Below are 11,236 nucleotides of genomic sequence, written 5' to 3' on the forward strand. Positions count from 1 at the left end.
ATATACTATAGATGAAGAACAGAAGCACAGAAAAATGAAAATATGCACTAGATCCTACAGCAGTCAACCCCAGAACAATGACTTCAGTCTACATTTAAATCCTGGGATAGAGTCTGAAGAACAAACTCAAGAAAAGGAAGATTCACCTATCATTTGAAAAGAGGACAGAAATGGATTCATACACAATCTAGAGCAATCAGCTATTGCCCTCATGAGAGCTTTTTAGCCAAGGACCGCTTAGCCTGGGGACTTCTGCACCACCAATTAGCCAGGCTGAAGCAGGGCTCAGTAAGGCTCTCTTGATCCTAGAGAAGGGCTCTAGAAAAGGTGATAGATGATGACAGCCCTTTTTACACAGCCATGTAATATTAGGAGAAGGGGGAAAGGTTTTAAACTGAAAAAAAGTAGGTTAATATTACATGTTAGGAAGAAATTCTTTTCTGTGAGGGTGGTAAGGCACTGGAACGAATTGCCCAGAGTGGTTGTGCATGTCCCAGCCCTGAAAGATTCAAGGACAGGCTGAATGGGGTTCTGAGCAAGCTGGTCTAGCGGAAGATGTTCACGCGCATGGCAGAGAGGTTAGAACTACATCTTTAAAGTCACTTAGAATTCAAACCATTCTGTGGTTCTACAGCAGGCAATCCCTGTATGAATGGGTCTCATACTCACATCTTTCTCACAGGGTTGCTGTGAGGGAGTAAAAAGAACTTTTTTTCACTCCCATAGCAGAGGAACTCATGCTACTGCGAGAGTCTTGACTTGATTTTAGTTCTTTCTGAACTCCTACAGTAACAAACAGGCAGACAGTGTTTATTCCTTACATGCTTAGGTCACACTTCAATGGATTTTCAGAGTTACCACAATTTGGATAGTAGGAGTGGATGGGAAAGAGTTTTGGTTTTATTTAGCCCAGGTCCTGAATTCATGTTTATGAAAACATCATTCTATTAAACACAAATAGCATGTATGCAAAAAAGTATTGCATGGAAGACAAGCTTAAGTGTCCTTCCACCATCAGTTACAAACACTATTATGTTTACTCTCTCAGCTATGGTTATTGCCAATGAACTCAGCAATTCTGAGTCCAGATTCAATATCCTCCCCTTCCCACCTTAAACATGAACACCAGTCATCTGACAGCCCCACCATGTAGTTCTTTAATATAAGTACCTTTGCCTAGACGAAGCCACATGCAGTCATTCACTCTCATCCTCCACATCAACTCCTGCAACGAAACCTTAGCAAATCTCCCCCTGGAAATGAACACTTTGACATTTTTTAGGAACCGGCACTTGTTGTGGTTTGAACCCCAAAGCTCAGCAGGAATGACCTTCTCCAGGCAATCCCTCACAAACATGTACACCTGCCAGTGGCTGCTGTGCTGCTTGAGGAGCTCCTTGAGGGCTGAATCGCATGCCTCTCGTGGGTTTTGCTCCTCACTCCGTGGCAACTCCCCATGCACAGGTTCTGTGAGGGAAGCACCTAAGTTGTCTGGCACACAATCAGTGTGGCCAGATTCACATCTGCTGCTTGTCACACACTTAGCAGGCTCTTTCCCAAACTGTTCTGCTTGCTTCTGAACCTCTGCTTCCTCAGGCAACGCTGCCTGACAAGACAGCTTGATTTTTGTCATACTGATTTCAGATATCCAAACAGGGCAATTTTTTTTCAAGAGAGCTAAGTAAGCACATTTTCCATGGTTCTTTAGCAGTTTCTGAAATGTATGCCTCATTTGCCGGTAACGCTTGGGCAACGTCTTCTTTCTCCGCTTGTGTTTTGGCAGACTTTGGTTATGCCTTTGATGCACCTGATTCTGTCTTAAGAATATAGCTTCTACAAGCCATCTTCCACCTGCCTGAGAGCCCTGCAAGCGATTCAATACAAATGATTTAGGAAAACATTCTTTGAAATTCCTGCAAGAATACAGAAGAGACTTTCTCTCAATGTATGCTGCAGAACTCAGGAGTCTATTTGTTAACTTCTTTGATAAATGAGGTTGGGGACTTTCCTGCTCTCTGCATTTTGAAGTACCCTCCACAGGTTTGGTTTGTCCTGAAGCCAAATGAGATTCATATGTATGAATCTCTACTCTTTTCCTATGGGATTCTGCTTGCATTTCAGTGTTGGACTCTAAAGGTTCGTTACTCTGAAATCTCTGCAGAAGGGAGACTGCCACAAACTTCCTCCTGCCACAAGATGTGTGAACTAAAGAAGGACCAGACACAGCACTGTTACTTCTTTCAGAAATACAGGGGGTTTTAATGACTCTTTCAGAACGTGGTGCTACATACCCAGTTTCAGATCTCTCGGAACTGCTTTGGTTTACATCAGGAACAAGATTACAAGCCTTTTCCTCTCTCTCTTTCTCCCCTATTTTTGCCCTCTTGGCTGGAATTTCAAATTGTTCTCTATGAATCTTCCTTTTTAGAGATGGAGCTGTGGCTGAAACACATGAACTGGAGCTACTCTGTTTTTCCTGATCTTCAGTAACCATTCTGATCTGTTTGCTTCCTTTAGAAACAGTTTTTGCAGAACACTGATCAGTGGGCACTAAGCTTTGTCTCGTGCTCTTTCTTTCATTTCTCATTTTGGAGATATTATCTTCATATCTTTGTCTGTATGACTTTAAAAGATAATTTCTATGAAACATAAGCCTTTTTCGCATATATTTAAGCAAGCTAGTACGTTTATACTTTGAGAACCTTTGTCTAACAAATACCAGGGATGAGTCTACACTATGTGAAATAAGTTCATAAACTGGTTGTCCACAAACTTGGTAACAATTACTGGGGGGAACCAGCATAAAGATTGCACAGTGTTCCAATAAATACATCATCACATCATCCCCTATCCGGCTCAACAGTGTCTCCCAGAAGCCGCTGATACAAAGAGTTTCTGTGGCAGTGTTGGGTAGGTAGCTGTGTATCTTTGAAAGTGGCATGACTGGGAATTGAGAACTGTTTTCATCTGGTAAGGAGTATCCATATGCAAGGACGTTCTTCTTCTTTTTTTCACACAGTCTCTGAACGACTCTTGCGGTGACCTCACTCTGACTAGATAACTGAAGAAACAAAGAAAAAAGATAATTAGCTTTTTTCACTTACTCCTCCATAAACCACAATATACCCTTTAAATAAAAACACATGCAAAGATACACAGCCCTAGACATCAGCTTTCAAAGCAGTATTAATTATTCACAAGCATCACACTCAAAAATTAAGATTTTCCAAGCATAACGCAAGATGTTCATATGTAACAACATAAGCCAACGACTTGAAGGAAGTCTTTTTAACATCTGCCCTTTTGATCTTGGCTTTTATGCCCAGAAAACGCCCTACACTATTCCCCTTAAGCAGCTCAGACTTCACTGCCTCCAGTGAATCCGTGTTCGCAGATCCACATTTGCAGGCACGCATACGTGCTCGCGCAGGCTCCAACCTCCAGGAAACTAACGCTAATTTTCTTGAGGCCTCCATTTCCTTTCATGTAAAGGATAATTCAACTAAACGACTCGGCACACAATTCCAAAACCCATTTAACAAGTTGTCCTGGGTTTGCAGCATCTCCTTCCTACCACAGCACAGTTTTGCTCATATGGCGCTAGAAAAAAAGCGGTCTTCCCTGAAAAGCTTCTCCTCTGTTTAAACACTGACCTGCAGCCCGTTCTACCCGCCTCTTCTTAAATCTCTCAAGACTGGGGCACTCTCCATCCCCCGTCGCTCCCCGGCCACTTTCCTCTTGCTCATCCCTACCCATATGGGCAGGCAGGGAGTCAGGAGCCCCACGCACGCAGACCTGCAGCGCTATCCGCCCGCGCCACGCCGGCACCTGGGCCTTGCTCTCCCACCCCAAGAAGAGGCAGGGGCTGATTCCCACCGCTCCCCGCTGGCTCTGGGGCCAGGATGGAGCGGAGAAAGACGGCTGTGGGAGCCGGCCAGGCCCGCCCGGCAGCAGCCGCCAGGGGCCGAGGGCCGCCGCGCCGCCCCCGCGCACGCACGGAGCGCGGGAAGCGCTGTCCCCGGGAAGCCCCGGCAGGGCTCTCGCTCCCGGGCCCCTTCCTACCTGCTGGAAGGTGAAGGGCCGTGGGATGGCGCGGGCGCCGCGGGGGACGCACACGAGGCACTGCCCCACGAAGTTGCGGTAGCCGGGGGCGTCGTCGGCCCGCAGCACCTCGGCGTCCCCGGCGCCGCCGTCCCCCAGCCGCCGGACAAAGGTCTCCAGCGGGACGGCCTCGGCGTAGCAGCGGCGCAGGGCGGACAGCACGGCCGTGAAGGGCTCCTTGCCCGCCATGTTGCGGCCAAAGAGGGCACGGGTCCACCTGGCGCAGCCGCGGCGCCCCTGCGACCCCGCCGCTCGCCCGCCGGGCATCGCGGAGCAGCTGCTTAGCGACGAATGAATGAGTAAATAAAAGCACTAAGTGGTGAGGCGGGAGAAAAAGAAACCAGCCAAAGCATCCTTTTAAAGCTGCGGCGCGGCTGCCGCACGCCGCTGCCCCCCGCGTGGCCGCGGAGCGGCGGCGGGCGGGGCCGGGCGGGGCGGGGCCGGAGGCCGCTGTCCAGCTCCGCCGGCGGGGACGGAGCCGGGAGATTCCTCTTCGAGGAACGCTTTGTTTCTCTCAGGATCAGCATTCCATTGAGGATCTATCTGAAATAAGAGCAACTGTAGGAGAGATTATGGTGGAGATGAACATACTAAACCCTGCAAATACCGAAGTGGCTCACCCTGTTGGTTTTTTTTCTTTTTTTTTCATCAAATTCATGAATGAAAAAGCCACGTCACTTGCGGTAGTGTATAACCTCCTACACCAAATTTACCTTGGTATCTGAAGAGTTCATGACAGAAAACTTGATGCCAGATTGTGAAAGAGATTGCAGCAGAGTCCTGGGGAAGTGCAGGTCTCTAGGCCCCATGGGTGTTCCAGGTGGATTAGTAGAAATCCTAGAATTATAGCATGGTTTGGGTTGGAAGGGACTTCAAAGGTCACCTAGTTCCAACCCCCTTGCCATGGGCAAGGACAATATATGTGAAATATCTGTGCAATAACAGAATTAGGGGATGCTGGGAGAAATACAAATTGCTCAGCCAACATTGCTCCCATAAGGAGTCCTGCCCTTGAGTTCTGTCAAGTATTGGAAAGACATGAAAAATTATCTGGTCATCTGGTTGATATATGCTACTTGAATTTCCAAAAACCTTTGCAAGAAAATGTAGCATGACACTTCACATAAATTCAACAAACCCAGGACTTTTTTGTAAAAGTTTTGGTAAGATGGAGTTACCTCACCCTACCATGGAGGGTGAGGTGACTGTCTGTCTTCTACCCACACTTCATAGTTAGGTTGCTGTAAGTATCCTGCAGAAATATAATAGACTTCTCTCCTTCCCAAAGATTAGAGAGTACCTCATCTTTGAGAGGAATCATCCAACAGATCCCATCATGGAGAAGATTATTTTTTCAGGAGTGTCACTAGGTGAAGGGAGATGTTAGTGTCCCCGTGGTCTTGTCTCTGGTAGTGGTGGTGCCATGCTGTGAGTAATTCTCACCAGTGGCAGGGACAGATGTGTAAAAGTTGTGGGTCTGCTGAGACAGAGAAATGTGTACCTTCCCTTCCTCAAGTGAAGCCTTTACAGACTAGGGAGTGAGGTCAGCATCCCACTGCTCATGGAGGACTGGCCTCCTTTCCTACTAAAACAATTAATTTCTTCCTGGGAGCAAAGCAGCTCATCTCCTAACATCAGCATGGCTGAGGATTCAACTCCCTGGCAACTTGTGACCTACAAGTTGAGGCATTCCTACATCATTTCCAGTTCAGCACTGCCTGCTTGCCAGACTCTTTTAGCCCTTAACAGAGATAGGCACCAGCTGGCATTCCCAAGGGAGGCAGAGCAATAACACCAGGTTTCATGCCACCTCAGCAAGGCTGTAACTGAAATACTGCACTACCACTGCATACTGAAGGGCAGGGGATTTGTAGACAGTCTGAATCCATCAGCATCTGCACCTAGGGTAGTGATAAAGCTGATGCCCTTGGTCTGACCTCTGAAGGATCTATTTAACATGTATTTCCCCCCATATCTCTGTTGCTTCAAAGGTGACAGCACCCTTAGGGTAGAATGTTGCCTGTGACAAACATAAGGTTCACCATTTCCTGTGACAAGCATGTTCAGGAAGAAAGTAAAAGGAAAAGGAAGAAAAAGGGATTAGTCTCTACCAGCTGCTGGCAGGTCCCAGCCTGTGCCTCTTCCTGATGCCTCCTTGGTGGCAATAACCACAGCAGTGGTGGAGGGGGAGAGGGCTGCTGCAGCTGAGCTAAGGGGGGGCTCTCTCCTCTTTCTTTTCACAGGTACTGTGTGTTTTCCTGTGTCTACCATTGGGCTGGGGAGAAAATTCAGGAGGGAGAGGGGGAATGAAGTAACATGGAACAAGAGTAAGGTTGATTTTTTGGCTTTTGGGTTTTTTTTTTTTTTTTTGGAGGGGTGACAGGATGAATAAGGAAAATAGAATCACAGAGACATAGAATAGCTGAGGTTGAAAGAGCTCTGTAGAGTTATCTAGACCACTCTGCTGCTCAAAGCAGGGTTACTTAGAGCAGACTGCCAAGTGCCATGTCAAATCAGGCTTTAATACCCTCAAGGGTGGAGACTCTACAACCTCACTGCACAATCTGCTCCAGTGCTTTATCACACTTAAAAAAAAAAAAAAGTAATGTTTAAATGGGATTTCTTCTATTTTAATTTGTGCCCACTGCCTCTTATCTTGATATTGGGTACCACTGAGAAGAATTTGGACCCATCTTGTATTTATTCACTTTGATGTGATCCCCACTGAACCTTTCCTCCAGCTGCCTCACCATCTCCTCATAGGTCCCACTCTCTAATCACTTTAGTGACCCTTAGTGGAATGCTTTCTGTGCTCACTGGTGCAAAGTTTTCTGTGCTCACTACAATATCACTCTTTTACTGGGAATGCAGATCTGGACAAATAATGGGGTCAGTTCTCAACAAAATTTGTGCTTCAAGGCATACTTAACCTTATCCACATCCTGCTTTACAACCAGTTTCTGTGAAAGGGGGTTACCCTGGGAATGGATGATGACAGTGGTATGTTAAAAATTAAATGCTGTTTTTACGGTCAAGCAACAAAGTGAAAGGAAATGAGATGTTATGTTTGGGTCCAGCTTCAGTAATGGCCATTTAAAGAGGCAAGCTTTCTGCAAATATGCCTCTGTTTTCAAAGCTCCATTTGAGAAGGCTAAAGGAAACTCTTAGAAGAAATGTCACAAGATGAAGACGTAAGATGTCTTTCAAAAAGCTGAATCTGTGTTCACATAGAAAAGTGAAAAAACAAATCAAACAATATCAGATTAGTTTGATTAATAACTTCTCAAAGTTGAAAGAAACATGAAACATCAGAAGTGGAACAGCTTGCCAGGAAGTCTATAATGCAAAGATAGAGAAGGAACACTTAGGACAATCATGGCAATACTGAGAAACTTGAGGGAGGGTCCTGTGTGAAATCTTTGCACACAGCATGAACAGTCTCAAGGTTGAGTATTGTGAATTATGTTGTTCAAGAAAGAGGAAAAAAAAATACAAAAACCAGTGAGTCTCTAAAATTAGATGGTAATTACCAGTGAGTTTAAAGGAACTCAGGGATTACCAATGTCAAGACAGAAAGTTTCTGTATCACAGGCTATGGAAATACGCAACCTGACATCAAGAATCCCAAAGGATATCATAGGGACTACCTAGAAGTAAATCTGATGACTCAGCTGTGAAAGTTGACTAACTCTGTAGTAGAGAATGGCACATTGGAGGAGTCAGCATTACATTTGCTGAGGATGATATTATATGATACAAGGGGACATTCCTTTGGTCAGTTGTCCCAGCTGTGTCTCCCAGTTTCTTGCCCACCCCAGTCTGCTCATGTTGGAGACAGAGTGGGAAAAAAGAAATCCTGATGCTGTTCCAAGCACTGCTTAGCAGTATCAAGACTTGGGTGTGCTGTCTGTTAGTCACAAACCCAAAGAAGAACACAGACTGCTTTGAAGAAAGGTAACTCTGTCCTTGCCAGACCCAGTACAATTTGTCAGAGTAAGACCCCTTTTTGGCCCATCACATCCATCAGTCATCACTGACTAGGGCATCTTCAGCCAATGCGGCTGACCTTGGTGCCAGTCTCACCTGAGGCTATTGCTTGAGACAGATCATACAGTAATGTGCCTTTAATCAAGGACATCCCTTCAGCCTAACCAGCTGCTCAGTGTAATCCCTCTTTAGAGTGTCCATCACGTGTCATGGCTTTTATCTGCTGTGGAATGAAGCCTGTTGTGATAGCGACTTGCTCTCTTCTCTGTTGGCTTAAATCTGCAGTCTTTGTTTTCTTTACAGTGGTCTTGATAAATGGAGATGTGATTTGGTTCTCTGTCTCACCCTGTGCAGAGGGCATGTGATGTGGGGAAACAAGCCCTTTCTAGCACCATTATCACAGTTACGGGACTTACATGGGTCCGGCTCTCCCCATGTCTGTCCACCGCAATCCTCTGGACTGGAACTTTCCCTCAGAGCTGCAGTGGTCCCTTCACCTCCTAAATGCTTTTTTTCAGGCCACTGTGTGTGTCTCACACTGTGTGATGGTCCCTGAATGCCATCACTCTTCTAACACTAGCCCCAGACTTACTGTTTGATTCAGCTTCTCTCTACTTGCCTATTACTCCTTAAAACAGATGTTCAGCCCTTCCTTTCCTCCCACATTTGCCTCCTCAAAGTCAGGTCTTAATTGCGTCAGATATACTTCGTGCCTATCAAACTTTTCTATTCTGTTTAATAAATGCTCAGTGCTGCTTTTCATACATCAATCCCAGTATTTCCTCCCCAAGCTCTTTGACCCTTATCTCAGACTCTTGGCTGGCAGCCAGCCACACCCAAGTTCATCACACTTTTCTCTTCCTCAGACATATTCTTCCTCAGGCTTCATGCTGCCTTTCAGTATTATTGAGTCTGAGGGGAAATTAATTTTCCATGTGTTAGTTTTAACTGGGGTAGAGTCAAATATCTTCATACTAGTTATTTCAGGGCTATGTTTTGAGCTTGTGCTAGAGTCTTGATAACACAGAGAAGTTTTTGTTACTGCTGAACAATGTTTACAGCATGTCAGTGCCTTTTCTGCTCCCTTCAACACTCCACCAGTGAGGAGGCTGGAGGTGCACAGGAATCTGGGAGATGACATAGCTGGGAAAGCAGACCCCAACTGACCCAAGGGGTATTCCATACCATATGGTGTCATGCTCAGCATAAAAAACTGAGGGGAGACTGGGAGGCGGGGGGAGAAGGTGCTCAGGGAGAGGCTGGGCATCAGTTGGTTGGTGGTGTAATTGTGTAAATTTGCATAATTTTTCGTTTTTTGGGTTTTATTTTCCTCATTTTATTTTTTTTAATTTAAATTTTTTTTTAAAAATTAATTTTTTTTTAATAAAAAAATTATTTTATTTACTGCAACCAGTTCTAACCTCCTTTTCTCTAATAGTTTATAAGTGAGGAAACTGGCATTTTTCATTCCCAGTTGCTCCCTGATCACATTTGGCTTGTGATTAACAGGACCAAAGCACACAGATGAACCACACCAATGAAACGCCTACCTGGCTTTAGGCTGCTTGACACAGACTAACTTCAGGCTAGAGACTGCAACAGGCAAATAAAGCCTGGTAAAAATGTTCAAAGTCAACTTTTAAAAGTCCAAAATAAGAGAAAGATAGTTCACAAGTCTTTGCAGGTGTGCAAGAAATAGGAGGAGGACAAATCATTATAAAAGCAACCATCAGAGTTCTTTCTTAATACAGATTGTGGAGCTGGAGATGAAAAAAGAGAACCTCAGGGGACAGAAACTGAGAGGCAACTATACCCAAACACATACACAGACTCAAAACAGCTTGCAAGATGTTTTATGGGTACCATATGGCAAGGACTAAAAGGACAGAGTATCACTAAACAGAAAGCAGGAGGCACCAGGGGAGAAGCTATCCTACTCTTTTAACTAAATGTAGGCAGGCATGAGCCAAAATGCCCCAGTGTTAAAAGTGCCTTTTGAATCTATTTTCTTCCTTCTGATGAAGGAGGGGGCGGTTCTAAAAAGAATAATTAAAAAAACCCAAATCAAACCAGGATTTTTAGAGACCCATTAAAAGGAGCAGTAAGAAATAGAATAGCTTAAAGAAATAGCTGAAGCAAACTGATTTGCTCTAGATATCCTTAAAAAAAGAGACATCACAGTTCTCCCTCTATACTAAGAGAAAATTCTTAAATGGAATATGTTGAGTTGGAAGGGACACATCTGGATGATCAAATCCAACTCCTGGCCCTACCCAGCACCATTCCTAAGACTGACACCATGTGCCTGAGGGCATTGTCCAAACACCTCTTGAACTCTGTTAGGCTGCTGCTGTGACCATTTCCCTGGGGAGCCTGTTCCCTTGCCCAGCCGTGCTATGGGTGAAACACTTTTTCCTAATAAAATACCAATCCAAATCGCCTGACTCAGCTTAATGCTGTTTACTCAAGTCTTGTCAGTGGTCATGAGAGTGAAGTGATCAGAACCTTCCCCTTTGCTTCCCCTCTTCAAAAGGAAGTTTTGGACTGCAATAAAGTCTCTCCTGTCTCTTTTTCTCCAGACTGAACAGACCAAGTGACCTCAAGCTGCTCCTCATAAAATGTCCCCTACAGTCCTTTCACCATCCTTGTTCCTCTCCTTTGATACTCTCTAACAGCTTAATGTCTTTTCTCTGTATTTCTGTAACCACTGGAAAAGTGCATCGATCCTCACACAGGGCCAAACTTCTCTTAGTGGGAGATGGGGAACAGTCAGAGACTGTCATTGGGCATCTGGGAGGGCTGGGCACTTTCTGGCTCCATTTCTCAATGCATAGTGTTAGATTTATTCACTCAAGGTCTTTACATGGGACTATCAGGAAAGCATAATTAGTGTTTAGAGGGGTAAGAGGCTGTGCTGGTAGTGGGCAGCCTCCTGAAGTCCCTTCTCACCTCTTTTAGATTGTACAATAAGGAAAAGCTAATGTAAAGGGTATTACCAATAAACTGACACATTTTTCTTCTTCAAGATGAGATTTATCTTCTGATAGAAAAAGACTGGAAAGCGTGGTGGTGTTTGCAGACAAAATACAGCATTTTGTGTCTTAATGCTTCTGTTGCTGAGCTGTAGGTGCTGTAGCTGAGTTACTGG

The 11,236-nt window shown here is 45.0% G+C and overlaps 1 protein-coding gene across 4 annotated transcripts in view; it reads right to left on the bottom strand.

Moving 5' to 3' along the window:
- The window catches only part of TERT (telomerase reverse transcriptase), a 30,335-nt gene extending 25,855 nt beyond the window's left edge, over positions 1-4,480 (bottom strand). For 3 of the 4 annotated variants that reach the window (XM_053954840.1, XM_053954851.1, XM_053954836.1), the window contains exons 1-2: positions 4,063-4,444; positions 1,171-3,061 (exon numbers count right to left, since the gene is read on the bottom strand). In XM_053954840.1, the coding sequence (XP_053810815.1) occupies positions 1,171-3,061; positions 4,063-4,368 (2,197 nt within the window). In that variant the 5' untranslated portion in view covers positions 4,369-4,444. Of the gene's footprint in view, positions 1-1,170; positions 3,062-4,062 lie in introns of all 4 variants that reach the window. The other variant, XM_053954862.1, reaches the window with a different exon arrangement.
- Positions 4,481-11,236: the final 6,756 nt, after the last annotated feature.

This window comes from Vidua chalybeata, chromosome 1, assembly GCF_026979565.1.
Source record: "Vidua chalybeata isolate OUT-0048 chromosome 1, bVidCha1 merged haplotype, whole genome shotgun sequence".
NCBI classification, from domain to species: domain Eukaryota; kingdom Metazoa; phylum Chordata; class Aves; order Passeriformes; family Viduidae; genus Vidua; species Vidua chalybeata.